Source organism: Lontra canadensis, unplaced genomic scaffold (assembly GCF_010015895.1).
Source record: "Lontra canadensis isolate GAN:19392208 unplaced genomic scaffold, GSC_riverotter_1.0 scaffold3, whole genome shotgun sequence".
Classification (NCBI taxonomy): Eukaryota; Metazoa; Chordata; class Mammalia; order Carnivora; family Mustelidae; genus Lontra; species Lontra canadensis.
Genome location: NW_022630997.1, coordinates 20729355 through 20746159, shown reverse-complemented (window position 1 = coordinate 20746159; position 16805 = coordinate 20729355). Strand labels below are relative to the sequence as shown.

The following is a 16805-nucleotide window of genomic DNA, read 5'->3' as shown; positions in this document are numbered from 1 at the left end:
ATATTAAGGCTGGTGGGTAGGTAGGGCAAGGGACAGGACATTGGCATAATCTCAGAATACCTCCCTACAAAATATTTATCAAGTATAAAGGAAACAATGGTGATTTTATGGTGGAGAAAACCACTTGACCAGATGAGCAAAATTTTCATCACAATAATGTGAAGGGTTAACATCATGAACCCTTGATGAGATGCCCAGAGACCCCAGCCTCATTTCTGTGGCTTTTCTTGTCAAAATGTATGACCTGAGTCTAGTCATAAGGAACACTGCATAGACCCAGTTGACGATCATCCTACAGAATGAGAGGCCTGTTCTTTTTAGTAGTGTCAAGGTCACTAAAAACAAAACAAAACACACACACAGAAAAAACAAGAAAAGACTGAGGCATTGTACCAAATCAAAGAGACTGAGAATGTATGTATTAAATTCAGCGTAACTTCCTGGTTGGGATTCTGGACCAGAAAAGGAAAAGAGACATCATTGGTGACAGAGAGTACAATTTTAATAGAGCCTGTATTGTATCAGTGTTGATCTCCGGATGTAATGGAGGGTTACATGGTGGTTATGAAGGAGAGTGTCTTTGCTTTATAGACATTCACACTGGATATTTAGGGATGATAGGAGTCAAGTCTATAGTTTTCTATCAGATTGTTCATAAAAAGACTCAACAACAAGAACAAAACCATGTATATAGATACATAGAGAGCAAAAACAGATGTGGTAATTTATTAACAATTAGGGAATTTGTGAGAGAGGAATATAGAAGTTCTTGCAACTTTTCTATAATCTGAAAGTATTTCAAAATAGATAGGCAAAAATGCATATTCAAATTTAAAACAAACATGAAAACACATGTTTACACAAAAATGTGTTTAGAAATATTCATTTCAGCATTACCTATAATAGCCAAAAAATGAAATCAATCAAGCATTCATCAGTTGGAGTGGATAAACAAAATGCTGTATATCCATATGATGTAATGTTATTGGGCAACAAAAAGGAAGTAAGTGTTGATCCATACTACAACGTAGATGAACCTTGCAAACAGTATGCTCAGTGAAAGCAATCAGTCGCAAAAGACCACTTGTTGTATGATTCCATTTACCTGAAATGTCCAGAAGAAGATTCACAGAGACAGAAAATAGATTCATTGTTGCCAGGGTTTGAGGTGGGGGGGGGAATGGGAAGTAACTGCTAATACACCTGTGGTTTCTTTGGGGCTGATGAGAATGTTCTAATCGTGATTGCGGTGCTGGTTGCACAACTCTGTAAATGTACCAAAAACCACTGACAGGTAAATTTTATAGTATGTGAAATATATCTCAATACAACTTAAAAAAAATGTCACTTACACACATAAAGTCATAAAGTTTGCTGGCTACAGAGGCAGACTGAAAAGAGAGGAACTTAGAAAGTCTTACTAAAGAACGAAGAGCCCCTACAGAAGCAATTCTACCAAGTGTCCCAGTTTCCCTTCTGTCTGCTGGGTTTTGTCTCTCACTCTAGGTCCCTGCAGCACAGGAAGCAAAATAATGCAAAGAATTAAAGAGCCGGCTCTGCAGCCAGACTGCCTGGATTTTTTTTTTTTTTTTAAGATTTTATTTATGTATTTGAGAGAGAGAGAGACCAAGAGAGAGAGGGAGTGAGCATGAGCAGGGGGAGGGGCAGAGGGAGAAGCAAACTCCCTGCTAAGCAGGGAGCCAGACTTGGGGCTCGATCCCAGGACCCTGGGATCATGAGTCGAGCTGAAGGCAGACACTTAAGTGACTGAGCCACCCAGATTGCCTGTGTGTGAAGCCAAATCATAGTTAGGCATAACCTATGGTTAGGCAAATTAGCCGCTCATGCTCGGTTATCAAATGGGGATGCTTGACTGGGTTGTTGTAAGGAATAGAAGACATAATCCATGAAAAGTGGTTTTAAAAGTGTCACTTACTGGAATTCATGAGAAGTTGACCATGTTTTTTAACAGGTCTCCCAACAGGAGACTTCTTTCTTGAAAAGGCTCCAATCCATTTCATCCTCCCATTTCTCTGATGTCCTTTCCCATATTATATGCCATCGCCAACTAATCAGATGCAAGCTTGATATAATCCTGACCAGCCAGTCCTATGGTTCACAGAGGCTACCCCCACTCTCTGATTGTCATTTTCTGTGCTCTGTGTTTCCCTATCATCTGCCCATTGCAAGAACTATAGAATATGACTCAGAGAATGTTGTTTTCAAAGGCCAAGATCATTGCTGTTATTTCTTCACGCTGTTACATATTCATCCCAAACTTTACAAGCATCATGGTTTCCTGTCACCCTGCAGTCAGGACAAGCAGATGGGAGCCTCATTATGAAAATTGATGGTCATTTCATGCTAACAATGTGACAGCCACTGTCCATGATTGTTTCATTTCATCTTCACACAATCTACATCTTATAGACTCTTATCTTCTTTGTCACATGAGGACAGTGATGACCAGGAAAGTTAATTTGTCAAGGCCGCACAGGTTCTAAGGGATGGAATGAAGATTCTAATCAGACTCTCTGTGTCTTCAGATTCTACTCTCTTAGCCACTGTGTAGTAATGCTCAATCCTCCCCAGAATGTGAAAGAACTTCCAGCTAAGATCCTATCCCAGGGTAGCCAAAAGAGTTAGAGGTCAGAAATTATGTCTTAGATATCTATGTGTCCTAGGTACCTAGGACCGCCTGACATATGACAGGAGGTCAACATTTTTGTCAAACTGCTCAACTGTGCAATGGAACATAACCTCTCACATGGAATTAAATGAATTCTCTGCGTGTGGTGTCCTGCTTCTACTTGTAGAACAATTAGAGGGTTTTGGAGTCAGAGAGATCTTAGGATTCTGATTTTGCCATTTGGTAACTTTGTGGCTTTGGACAAAGTCATTTAACTCCTCTGAGTCTTGAATCTCTAATCTGGAAAATATAAAAAATAGGTAAAAATCATACCAGATTTTTGGCATTGTTATTCAGATGGAATGAAATAAAATTGCCATGTTAGACAAATAGTAAATACTCAATAAATGATAATTCTATTGTTCTCTCATCCTTTCTTACAAATAAGCCTTTGTGAGAGGTCAACTGTATATTGGTTCCCAACTTAAAATAAGTAAAGCAATAATTGCAATTCAAAGTGGAGTAATGGAAATAACAATGAATTGGGAACTGGGAAATCTGGCTGTTGGCTTTTATTGTCCTCTTTCTACTGAGCAGCTATGCAACTTTGGTCAAGTCACTTTACTTGTCTGGGCTTGTAATTCCATACTTCAAAATAGAGTCAATCTCTGAAGTCTCTAGGATCCTTTTAATCTACATGTCTGAGACTTTAAGAGATTATGTTGAGGAAGTATTACCTTTGGCTTGATCATTTCAAGAAGATTATATGGGTAATTGGAAAGCATATTCATTAACTCATTTTAAAGTTACATGTCATTCATTTATTTGAAACTTTATGAAGCATAGTTCCTGCAAAAACCATAGAAAATTGGTTAAAAGCTGCAAGACTCAAACCTACCACCTAGCGGCAAAGAAAAGAAGATTCAGATTGAAGAGAGAAAATGTCCTGCCATTACATGTGGCGGGTGGGTGTCCTCAGCGATCCTTCATTTCACATTTGTCCTTTCCCCTCACTACTCAGGATAGTTTTGTGTACACAGAAATTCAGTACCTCCTGACTTAATAGTTTGTTCATTTGACAGTTCTCTTTAGCAGGTGAAATATGGTGGACTTCTGAGAATTGTGGAATAATCATTGGTGTTAGGTTTGGGGAGTAAAGGTGCCTTCCTACTTGTACATTTCAAACCAGTTCTACCCAAGAGGCCCACCTAGTCCATCTCTGGATGGACTAGTCCATATCTATCTCTGGATAAAGAGGGCACTCCACAAGTGCCTGGTTGAGAGACTAGGGCCTCTACTTTGAAAAGAAATCAATACACCAATGGAATTCTTGCCTGTCAAGTATTTAGTGACTTTGTTTTACCTACTACAGTAATTAAGATTAAGTCTTCACATTTAAATTCAAATATCTAAAAGCAGGAATGCACCGTCCTTAAACTTAAACCCCAAATGTGAGGAAGAGGCCAGAACCCCAGGGTACTAAAGAGGGATCTATTTTCCATTTATTCTTCACTCCCCCTGCCCCCCCTTTCTCTTTTCGTTCCATTTTCTTTTTTCTTTCCCTCCCAAATAGCAGTTAGGCAATTAAGCTCAGAATAATGTTTAAAAGGGTACAGGTAGTGCCCTACGTACGCAGGGTGATTTAATTACCCAGGTTTTCACCTGAAAATCCCCTTCGTCACTGAAAATATTTCTCGAGTCTTTCCTGAAATACGGAATTACGCCATTTTCCAACACTCTTTAAGTATAGTTAACCTAGCCTTCTTTTGAAATGCCATTCTCACTTTAGCACAATTTTCTTAAATCTCTTACTACACAAACAGGAGGGGTTCCAAATATGCCACCTTGAGAATTTCGCCTATGATCAGCCTTGTTGGTAGAAACCTCGTAGTTTTCATTTAAAACGCCTGATTCAATTTTTACTGGGTTTACGGACGTTGACCAAGTCTTCCCATTACTTAATAAACTACAGCCTACCCGGTTTTTAAAACTTTGGGGCTTAGTGCCTCCACGGGCATCCGGATATTGAATTCTGCTTCTTAAACAGTCTCCCGAAAGCAGCAGGTTCGGCTGAGTTCAGAGAAGCGGTTACCACGGAACTCGCAACAGTTGGTGGGGGGCGATACGTAGGATAGAAGTGATAAATGGGGCTAGTTTAAGACACAAAAAGTCCCGGGAAGGGAGAGAAAGGGGCAGCGGTGGCCTTGGGACACAGTGTGAAGGCGGCGCAGGATCGGGGGGTCCAGGCGAGCTCCTGCCCCGCGAAGGCGGCGGCCGCGGACGAGAAACGTGGAGACCGCGGTTGACCGTCCTCTCGACGCCGAGCGCGGGGCCGGCGCACGCCCAGGCAACCCCCGGGACCACGCCGGGGCCACCGCGAGGTGAGGCCGGCCCTGCCCCCGCGCCGCCCCCGGCGGGAGGTGCGACGCCCAGGCCGCGGGTGCGTGCGCGGCCCCGGGCGACGCGGCTGGGCGTGCGCGGGGCCGCGGAGGAGGGAGGGCCGGGCGGGCGGCAGAAGATGGCGAGGGTGTGTAGGCGGCAGCAATGCTCCGTTGAGAGACGCGGCTTTCGGCAAGAACTGGACTCGTGGCGCCACAAGCTCATTCACTGTGTAGGTGAGACCCTCCCCCGGCCGCTTCCGGCCCTCGGGCCGCCCCGCCACCGCCTGCCCCGGACAAGGGAGGGAGCCGGGGCAGAGGCAATTGCTGCTCCGGCCCGCCCGCCCTCTTTGGCTCGGGCGTCCCCCTCCCCCACCCCCCGGAGTGCGGGCGCGCGCAGCCTCCGGGCGGGCTCTCCCCGGTCAGGCCTGAGCACGCGCGTCGGCCCCTCCCCTCCGCGCGCCTTCCCCGGGGCGGGCTCTCGGGCGGGAGCGCGTGCCCCTTCCTTCCCCCGCTTTTCCACCCCCCACCAGCCCGGCGGCCTGGCGTCGCCGCCGGCTTATTGTGGAGACTCGCCCCGCGGTGCTGCCACTTGACCGGGGGCGCCGCCTCCGGTTCCGGGGAGCTGGGGGCGGGAGTGGGGGGACCTGCTCAGCCCCTTCTGCCCGGAGTCTTCCCCCTCCCGCGCCTCCCCTCCCCCACGCGCGGCTACGCGCGCCCCAATCCCCGCGTGCACGCGCGGCGGCGGGCGGGCGGACGCCCGGCGCTCGGGCGTGTGCGAGGCGTGAGGTGGAGATGGGGGCGGAGGGAGCCGGAGCTGTCACAGGCCCCGGGTCCGCCTGACCGAGCCAAGTAGGGTGTCATGGCCGCGGGGGGCAGCGGCTGCACTTCCTCTGCTGGCGGCGGCAGCGGCGGCCGGGGAGTTAATCCTCGACGCTTGGGTCGGTGTGTGCGTATTTGTGTTCGGTGTGTGCGCGGCGGGGAGGATGGGGGTGGAACTGGGTCCGACCGAGAAACCGGAGCGGGGGGGGTGTCCCTCTTGTCCCCTCTCGGGGGATTTGTCGGAGCCGCCGCCTCGCCGAGAGCCTCGACCCCCTCGCCCCCAATCCTCCCAGCCTACGGGGCCTCGGGTGGCTTTTTCCCCACGGGCAGAAGGGAGTATGGACCGGGGCGCCCCGGGAGGGGCCGGGTGGCCGAGCTGCGCCTCTCACACTGTGTGTTTTGTCTGTTTTTCTCTCCCAAGGTCCCGTTTCCCTCTGTGCGGCGGCCGGCGGGACCATAAGGGCTTAACTCATATATTTAACCCCCCTCCAAAAAGTAAGTGGCCCGTGTGGTGTCTCCGCTCCGCCCGCCGCCCCCTAGCCCCAGTCCATCCTTGTGTCTGACTCTCCTGTCCTCCAGCATTGTTATTTCCCCATCTTTGCCTCGGTGCTGCTGCTCTGTGGGGAAATGCTTTCTCCTGCTCTTCTGTCCCCCAGGCCCAGTCTTGGGGAGGCGTAGAATTCCAGCTCCTTTCCCCCTTCCGTCCGCCCCCCCCCCCCCCCCCCGGTAGGGAATATTCTTGGGAACCAGGTCTTCCCCAGCAGAATCTAGGAGATTCTATCCGTACGCTTGGGCCCCTCATCCCCTCCTTCCCGACAGGGTTTCGTTGGAAGGAATTATGCAAATCCTGCTTTCTGGTGTCCATTCAGCGGCAATTTCATGCGGTGAGAAGTTCTCTTTGTTGTGCGAGGGGGAGAACAGACACTGATTTAATAGACATATCTGTTGGGGGGAAGGGTGGAGGGGGTGTGGAGAGGCTCAGTTTGGAAGAATTACAGCACTTGGTTAGCTCTGTGTCTTTGTGTTTGAGCTTTCTGGCTTGACAGGAGGGTATGCCCTTTACAATGTCCCACAAGAGATGTCTTCTGTAATAGATTAAAAAGCAAAACTGAAACTTTAAGTAAGTGAAACATAAGGTAACCTTTACCTAGAGAATATAAGCCTTTCCATTTTTGCAGTGTTTCATTTTGAAAATATATGTGAATTTTGTTAAGGATTAAGACTGTAACATCAAAATTAACATAGACAACAATGCTTTAAGGTATCTGGTATCATTTTGGTTGTCCACAGGTTAAAAGTACATTTTTAAAACATGCTTGTGTAAGTAATAAAGGCATGGAACAATTTTTGGTGTAAGTTGACTTGTGGATAAATTTTAAAATTTCCTTCCTGCCAATCCAAGCCTAGCTCTGCCTTCCAGAAAGCCTTTTGGCTATCAGTTATCATTTACTCTGTCTCGGCTTGTATTTTTTTCAAATCTACCCTACATTTGCTAAAATGTTACATCAGATTACGCTCTTTTTGAATTATTAGTTGTAACCATCATATGAAAGAGTTTATGAAGGTGTGCAGGTTTTGCACAGTGTGAAATTAATGAGTTTTCAGAATAAAGACTATAAAATCCTGAAATTTGAAGAATTTTTAGTTCTTGTATTTGGTTCACTTTTTTTTTGAGATTGGTTTTTTTGGTAGGGCCTTTTAATTTTTAAAAGGTTTTGAAATTGACTGTAACCCTGTAGGTTTGGAAAGTTGCTCTTACTTTAGTTCAGATGGTTTTAATGAGTTGTTTATCTTACTCTATTTCTGTTTGCTTTGAATCCTTGCCTTCTGCCTCAGGCCCCCTTTTTATCAGTGTTAGTAGTAACTTACTGCTGCTTGACAAGGTGGTGGTTTTTCCCCCCCTTTTCCCTTGATGACTAACAAAATTCTGTAAATAACTGAATTGAATATCAAATTTTGATTCGTTTTGTGAAGGGGGGTTTTAATCTGGTTATCAGTTTCTTTAGCGTACTTTTATCTCCAAATTTCAACTTTGAAGGTAGGAAAGTTCAGGAAATCTAGAGTGCAGATCAGTAATACATAGTTAATTGATAGTCTTGCAGCTAAAATCAATTTGGTTTCCTATTTTCTCTTTTGTTACATGTAATTTCTTTAAGAGGAAAGTTCTAAATAAATCAGTAGTGGTGTTAACTTTCTATACTTAAAAAGGCTGGTAATGATTCTGATAAAATGCAAAAGGCAACTATGTTTGTCCCTGGCAAACGTAATAATTCCTCATTTATTTTAATGAGATTGGTTCTGAACAGTTAACCTATTTGATTCTGTTGACTGATTATCTTAGTACTTTAGGGTCATTTGGTTTCTAAATGATATTTAATTTATAGCAGTCTTTGGGTTAAAAATGAATTCTCATTTATTTCCAAAATCTAATTCTATTTTGGGGGACTGTGTGGTGGGGTGCATCAGGATTGTGGAGGTGTTTGTGTTTCCATTATTATATTTTAGTTGAATTGGAGTCAGTAGCAGTTTCAGACAGTGATTGTGATCAAGATGGGTGTTTGGTACCCTGGTGATTATTGAGGTGTCCTCTGGGACTCTGGCGGTCCATATTCCAGGAAGATCGAGGTTCTCGATCTTGGTGTGATGTGACCTATTGCTTGGCTGCTCCTCATCCTTGCTGTATTCTCAAAAAGGTCTTCCCAATGTAGGGAAAGTTGTGTTGATTTCAGCTTACTCAACTTGGCTGAAAAAAGGAGAGCACAGTAAGTCTTTTTGACTTAACACAGAGTTATTTCAAATTGCCTTGATTCCCTCCAATGTGCTTGTAGCCAGAGCACTTCTAGGAAGCCTCTGAATAATGCCTTTTTTTTTTTTTTTCCCTGCCTTATGGCTATACTGGATGGCCTGTAATTTCTTTCAGTGAGGATTAGGTGTTCAGTGTCTGTGGAGACTTGCCACTTCAGAGCATCCATCTAATTATTTAGCTACTTGTATTAGTGTTGTTTTTAGAAAGGAAAGGCAGTTAGGTAAGTACCTCATTTAAATTTGTACCTGGCATTGTGGGCAGACAAAATCTATGCTAACCTTCAAGAACTTTTAGTACTTAGAGAAGATACAGTGTATTCATTTATAGTACAAGGCAAAATGTGCCATGCTGTGGTGCAAGCAAGTGCTAGGCATGTTTAGAAGTGAAAGAAATCCCTTGAAATGATGTAGGAAGGCTTCATGAACAAGGAGGCAGATTTTTGCTTCATTTTGATGAATACGTAAGAGGCATTCCTGTCATGAGAACAAATAAGCAAAAGTGGCAAAGGACAAGAATGAGTTGAAACTGTTTAAACTGCAGACCATGATTTCTTGTAGGAGATGGATAGATGATAGGTTTGCAAAGATAGGCTGTAGGATTTTCTTTTCTTTTGTCTTTTCTTTCTTTCTTTCTTTTTTTTTTTTTTTTTAAGATTTTATTTATTTATTTGGCAGGCAGAGATCACAAGTAGAGAGACAGGCAGAGAGAGAGAGGGATAAGCAGGCTTCCCACCATCGGAGAGCCTGATGCAGTGCTCGACCCCAGGACTCTGACCTGAGCCGAAGGCAGAGGCTTAACCCACTGAGCCACCCAGGCTGTAGGACTTTCTAACACAGGTTGAAAAGTGGGGTCTCTTTGTTAGCCACATTGGGGTTTCCAGTGCATTTCTCTCCTTAGGAGAGGAATGTTTCCTTTATTTGACAATTTCATTGTGGAGCTCAACAATGACACATACTGTTTTTCACATAATCTTGACAGGAATGATGTTGTTATCCAAAAACAGTATCTCTTTTAGGTAAACTCACTGGAGGCTATACTATATTCCATTGCACAAAATGTATTTTTGGAATTGCCTAAAATCAGTGTCATATGTATTCTTTGAACATCCTTAATATTGACAAATTTTCATCCTTAGAGGTCGCATTTGGTATTTGGAAACAGCTGGAAAGTATCTTTTGTGGCAAATAAAAGTATATGTTAAATAATGAGATTGGTTTTTTTCCTGTTTTGCAAACTGGCTAAGAAGCACAGCAAAGAGGTTTGATTTGTTTAGATACGCCTCAGAATCTCTTCTTTCTTTATGTCTACCCATCTGCTGTATGGAATCTGGATATTGGGTAGATGTGAATAAACAAAGCTGTTGTTTTTGTAGTTTCAGGTTAAAAAGTTACCACCGTCACTACCCTCTAAATTACTCTGCGAACATATAAAAAATTCATTTACTGCTCCTTACAGTTGCGCATTGTTTTGGGGATAATTCTAATGTGAACTTTTAGTTCATTTTATTGTCTCTTGCATGCAGGAAGTATCCCAAGTACAGTGATCGATACCCTGAAGTTTTTCTCTTCTCAATTGAAATACAGTTTACATGCCATAAAATTCACCCTTTTAAAATATACAATTCAGTGATTTTAGTTTATTTGCTATATTGTTCAAACATCACTGTATAATTCCAGAACACTTTCATTGCCGGAAAAAGAAACCCCAAACCCGTTAGCAGTCATTTCCCATTCCGTCTGTGCCCGGACATTGGCATCCCCAGTCTTTCTGTTTCTGTGGATTTGTCAACCTTCAGTATTTCATATAGATGTAATCATACAATACATCGTCTTTTGTGTCTGCCTTCTTAGCATGTTTTCAAGATTCATCCATGTTGTAGCATTTATCAGCACTTAGTGTTTTCATGGCTAAATAATACTGTATTGTATAGACATACTATGTTTTGTTTATCCATTAGTTGATGGGCATTTGGATTGTTTCCCTTTTTGCCTGTTGGGATTACGTTGCTATGAACATTTGTTTTCACTTTTCTTGGATACATATACCTAAGAAAAATTGCTGGGTCACATGATAACTTTTAACTTTTTGAGGAAATGTTAAACTGTTTTCCAAAGCAGCTGCAGTATTTTATATTCCCACCAGCAATGAATGAGGATTCCGTTTTCTCCACTCCCTTGCCAATATTTGTTATTGTCGACGTCTTTTTGATGGTAGCTGTTTTACTGGGTAGGTCTGAAGTGGTATCTCATTGTGGTTTTTATTTTCATTTCCCTAATGACCAGTGATGTTGAGCACTTTTTCACATGCTTTTTGGGGATTTGTGTATCTTCTTTGGAGAAATGTGTATTCAGATCCCTAACTAATTTTAAAATTGAGTTGTTTGTTTGTTTTTAAAGATTATTTATTTATTTGATAGAGATTACAGGTAGGCAGAGAGGCAGGCAGAGAGAGAGGGAGAAGCAGGTTTCCTACTGAGCAGAGAGCCTGATGTGGGGCTCAATCCCAGGACCCTGAGATTATGACCTGAGCCGAAGGCAGAGGCTTCAACCTACTGAGCCACCCAGGCACCCCTGAGTTACTTGTTTTTTTATTGTTGAGATGTGAGAGTATATTCTGGTCACTACACCCACATCAGTGTATGATTTACAAATATTTTTCTTAAACTCTCAATTTAAAAATAATTACAGACCAGAAGGAAACTTCAAAATACCTTGTAAAAGGAGTAATGTGTATAGTAGTGGATTGATAGGAGAGAACTAGAATAACTGGAAGGGCTTGCTTTAATATCTTTTATATGAATTTTGAAAATTGTGGTTTTAAAAAAAATACTGTAGAGAGAGCACACGGAGTTTTGCAGAGGGAGGGGGAGAGAATCTCAACCAGACTCTGTGATAAGCACAGAGCCACATGCAGGACTTGATCTCAAGACCTTGAGATGATGACCTGAGCCAAAACCAAAAGTTGGAAGCTTAACCGACTGAGTTCCCAGGTGCTCCTGTTTTTTTGTGGGTTTTTTTTTTTTGTTTGTTTTTGTTTTTAAAATTTTTATTTATTTATTTGACAGATGGAGATCACAAGTAGGCAGAGAAGCAGGCAGAGAGAGGAGGAAGTAGGCTCCCTGCTGAGCAGAGAAGCCCCATGCGGGACTCAATCCCAGGACTCTGGGATCATGACCTGAGCCGAAGGCAGAGGCTTTAACCCACTGAGCCGCCCAGGTGCCCCACTGTTGTTGTTGTTTTAAAGTAGTCTCTCTACCCAGCATAGGGCTTGAACTCACAGCCCCAAGTTCTAGAGTTGCATACTCTACTGACTGAGCCAGCCAGGGACCCCAAATGATAGAGTTGTGTGTCACAGCACAGATAGACTTTGCTATCCAGATCTTTGAAATTCTTGCCTTTCTATAGTGAGGGTTCATATATCAAATTCAGATAATGTGGCAAACCACATTATTTAAATCTGTTCTGTGCTTGAGTTTTGAATAGTAAATAACAAAAGTTTGAGTACAGAGGGATACCTTTATGTAGACATTTTGTCTGACTCATCCAGATTTGAGTAAGTGAGAGAAATTTATATAATAGTATTTTTGAAATTTAAGATTGTATCTTTTGGTTGCATTTTATGAAACTCAGATATTTGATAGTTTATATTTACTCATTACAAGTTACTGTATGAATTTATTTTCTGGTGCTAAACTATACTGTTTTAAAAGACTTGGTTCTTGTGAGTTTCTCAGATTTTTGAATTAGATTTGGTGTTACATATCAGGTGTAATGATGTCTTAAGGATGAAATTGAGACTCTTAGGAGGTAGGTGGGAGAATTAGTGTGAGAATCCTTAATGGATTATGAGGGGTATATTAGGAAGGCTGTATGGTTGACACCTTATGATGATTTTTTGTATTTTTTTTCTTTTGTTCCACATTTTTTTGTTAGAGACAAATATGTGTTCTTTTGATTTATCACATAATCATTTTTCTGAATGTTATGTGGTCCAAGGAAGTTACATGTGTAAAGCCAGTTTTTGTTGAATAACTGAATGATAATGAAGTTCTTATAATCCAGTTTTGGGTAGTTTGTATTTTTGAATTGTAAGAGCAGTATAAGTCATAGGGAATGGCTACAAGAAAAAAAAGTATGTAACAGTAATTTATTGACTTCTGTTTAAAGTTTTGGTATTTGGAAACTATGTTTGAGATGTTTTATACTAAAGAGGAAAAAAGTACTCAATTGCATCTCTCAGTTGTATTCAAAAACTTGTAATTGTAATTTACCATTTGAAATAAGGGAGTATTATAACTTCTAAATCATTAGAAGTTAGGAAGTTAGTCCATCACAGTTTTTTTTGTGTGTGGGTTTTTTTTTTGTTTTGTTTTTGTTTTTTTACAAAGTTTGACCTGGATCTTGCAGAAACAAAGTTGTCTCATAAGATTTTTGGTGAGTGTAATAAGGTAGGGGAGTAAACAAATTGTCCAAAACTTGACATATAGAAAGCTTTGGGAAAATCTAAATTACTGGTGTCACCATTTTATATCTACATAGAACATTTTATACTTAAAAAAAACCCACCCTTTCACATGCACTATTTTATTGTCTTTATTTAGGAATGTAGGAAGATAAGATGATTATTAAAAAAAATAATTGGTCAGTTGGGAAACATTGAGTAATAACTCTTATTGAAGCAATCAGGGGATTTCCCTTACCATAAATGCTTCCTCTTATCCACAGAAATAATTGTGTGATATTTTTAACGTTTGAAATATTTACCTAACTTATCAGGTAAAAGTAAAACACAGAATTGAACTCTTCCAGAGCAAAGTTTTTATTTAACTTCTTGCAGTTGCTGTATGAAGTTACATAGTAGTTTTCCACCACTGTTAAATATGTTAACACATCAGTACTTAACGTTTAGGTTAGAAGATGTGAACACTAGTATTAACCTGTGAGAGCTGCTGTTATTGGAAAACTGTTGTGTGATGAGCATTTTCATTCTCATTAGTAATACTAGATAGTCTGTGACTGTTACTTGATTTTACTGTTAGCATAATATCAATCATTTTATCATCATTAATAAGTGATTATTGTGTATGTTTCTCTTACTAGCTAGTTGGCTTTTTAGAGGTTTCCAGAAAGTAAAGGCCTCTTCTCCCTCTTCTAAACTCATATTGTGAACAGGAAGAAAAACTAATTTTAAAAGGACCTATAAGGTATATTTTGCTTGGTGAAAGAAAATCCCACTTGTGAAAATGTGAAATATATGTATTTTCTATAACTGAATTCACATGTAATTTATATATTTATTTTTAGAAGAGATTTTATTTATTTATTTGCCAGAGAGAGCACAGGTAGGTAGAGCAGTGGGCAGAGAGGTAAAGGGAGAAGCAGGTGCCCCACTGAGCAGAGAGCTAGGCGTGGGACGGGATCCCAGGAGCCTGGGATCATGACCTGAGCCCAAGGCAGACGTTCAGCTGACTGAGCCACCCAGGTACCCCCACATCTAATTTAATATAAGAAGCATGCTCTGCTCATATGTTTAGAATTAATGGTTTAGGGGTATCTGGCTGGCTGAGTCAGGAGCGTGTGATTCTTGATCTTGGGCTCATGAGTTTGAGCCCCATGTTGGGTGTAGAGATTACATACATACATACATAAATATTGGTTTATATGAATTTCAAAAATAAGTGTACAGTGTATGTAGAAGAATTGTTGACTTTGTTAAACTGAGACATGTTGTTTATGGGCACTTTGATGCACGCTGGTTTTTCTTTTCTTTTCTTTCTTTTTTTTTTTTTTAATTGTCTCCATTATGTGGGAATTTGTAGGCTCCTGCCTGGATGCTTTCCTTCCTCACAATCAATGTAGGCATATTTTCTAGGTCATTTGTAGGCATTTGTCTCTATACCTCTATTCTCTCTTTTTAGATTCATGATTTCTCAAAGGTATAAAGGATGGTAGGACTTGTTTACTTTTTCAACCGTATTAATTAAAGAGAAAGGAATTTTTAAAAACACCTTTCATTTTGGAAAATTTCAAACATACACGAAAATAGAAAGAATGAGAACTAATGGCCAATATTTTATTCCCACTAGATTATTTTGATAAAAATCCCAGGCATCGTATTTACTATTGAATCTCTCTTGGCAGACTTTCGTATAGTATGGTTTCTTCCTTGCCACCACCTATCCCCATTGTAAATTTAAAGAAATAAATTCTCTATGAAGAAGACAAGTTTTTGTTGTTTTACTAATTCTTTAAAAAGCTAACAGATACTGAGCTTTTATGCAGTGCCAAACGAGATCCCTTTGATGTCACTATCTGTTATACAGGTGGAGGAACAGATTTGGGAAGATTAAAGATTTCATTCATGATCACTGAGCTAAAGAGTAGTAGACCCAGGAGTGGAATTCAAAAGCCTGTGCTCTTTAATCTTAAACATTCAAGCATATGCCCTCCTTTTAGACTTTTCTATTTGGTTCTATCACATTGCTCCTTTTTTCTTTGTTTATAACTTCTAATTGCTTATTTGATTTATATTAAAGAATTTTGCTTTCTCTCCCCATTATCTTACCATAAATCGTAAGTAACATAATTACTCTTTCAATTCTCTATCCTGAATGCCTTGCCCCTTTCTCTTTAGCATTATCATCCTGTTTGGCTTTCTTCATTCTTCTTGGTTTTTTAATTTTGTGGGTGGTATTCAGAGCTAAGTAGGTTTCTGAGCTGAATATTTCCACTGGCTTAGTTTTTCTTCGTATGTTCCTAGACTGGCCTTTCTTCTAATCATTGGCTGAGAATTGAGCATAGGCTGACAGAGGAAAGTCTGTCTAAGTGATACTCATTCTGGGCCTTAAGCTTGATGAGCCTTCCATGTGGACTGGCCTAGTCCAAGGCACTTTGAAGTTTGTAACAAAAGCCTTTTAATAACAGTGTATAGGTGCCTGGCCTTTTCTTCTATTCATATCCTTCTCAGAGAGCTCAGAGGTTGGGGGTGAAGGTGGAGGGGCAAGCAGAGTAAAGCAGACTAGGGGTCAGGATTTAGGATTCCTGGACTTTAGCCAAATGCCTTCTCAGTTTTAACATTCTGTGACTTAGATTTGGTGAAGTTGGCAATAAATATTTTTAAATGTGTTAAAAAGGGAAGTTGAGTTGTGTGTGACTACTGAGAAAAGGAAGGAGCGATTTGGCAAATTTTAAAAATAATACACAGTTTTGGGGGCACCTGGTTGGCTTAGTTGGAAGTGCATGCGACTCTTCATCGTGGGGTTGTAAGTTCGAGCCCCATGTTGGGTGTAGAGAATACTTAAAAGGAATCTTTAAGGAAAATATGCTGTTTGGTAATTCAGTCATCACTGATCTTGATAAAATGCTTCAGTAATAGATACAAGAAGATTGTGACAAAAGTAATGGGGAGAAGTTCCCATCAAAATAAAATGTGAAGTTCCTTGCCTTTACTAAGAAAAACATGAGAGGAACATATATGTTTGTCTATGTGCTGTGTTGAAATGAGGCTTTTTTAGTGAATGATTAATGATATAAATAATTTCGTCACAAGTGTTAGGTTATGTGAATTTTCATTCAGCTAGTAAGGAAGTGGAGAAAGTTCAGTTTGTATAAATGAGTATTGATTAGCTTATCCTGATCACAGTACAGTGATACTTTAATTATGGGCAGGCATTAAGCAGTCCATAAATCTTTGGGAATGTTTAAAAAACCCTTTAAGCTGGTTATTTTTCTGTGAGTGTTTAATACAACTGACACATCTTCTAAAATGATTTGCTTAACATATCACCTATGTTCAATGGCCAGTGTACTAAAATTTTACTTATTTACTTATTGGTAAATTGCCTATGGCAATGATATTTTTATGATACTGTGTTAGCTACTTTATCTAGATTGGTTTCTATTCTAGAAAGAGAATATGTCAAGATAAAAATAAATAATATGGGTTAATTTCCAACAATTTTTTAGGAGATACTAGAATTATTGCTTTATTGACCTTTTTAAAAGAAGTACGGTTGAAGTGATAAAGTTATTTTCCATGTGAGACTTGTACAACTAATTTTCTTGTGTATATTACTATATATAACTGCTTGGGTTTATTAAAATAGATTTTGGCATGTTAAAATAGACATGCAGAGAGTCAGATATCCACATGTATATCTGTTGAAAACCGT

At 40.7% G+C, this 16805-nt stretch overlaps 1 protein-coding gene across 6 annotated transcripts in view; it reads left to right on the top strand.

Annotated features, from left to right (window-relative positions):
• Positions 1 to 5119: 5119 nt before the first annotated feature.
• Positions 5120 to 16805, top strand: part of LCOR (ligand dependent nuclear receptor corepressor) — a 134833-nt gene continuing 123147 nt past the window's right edge. The window contains exons 1-2 of one of the 6 annotated variants that reach the window (XM_032883253.1): positions 5120 to 5240; positions 6251 to 6324. Coding sequence is in view for 4 of the 6 variants with exons in the window: in XM_032883245.1 (XP_032739136.1) it covers positions 5870 to 5952; positions 6251 to 6324 (157 nt within the window). In the remaining 2 variants the exon portion in view is untranslated. Of the gene's footprint in view, positions 5245 to 5789; positions 5953 to 6250; positions 6325 to 6648; positions 6714 to 16805 lie in introns of those variants that run through there. The other 5 variants (XM_032883258.1, XM_032883245.1, XM_032883242.1 and 2 more) reach the window with 5 other exon arrangements.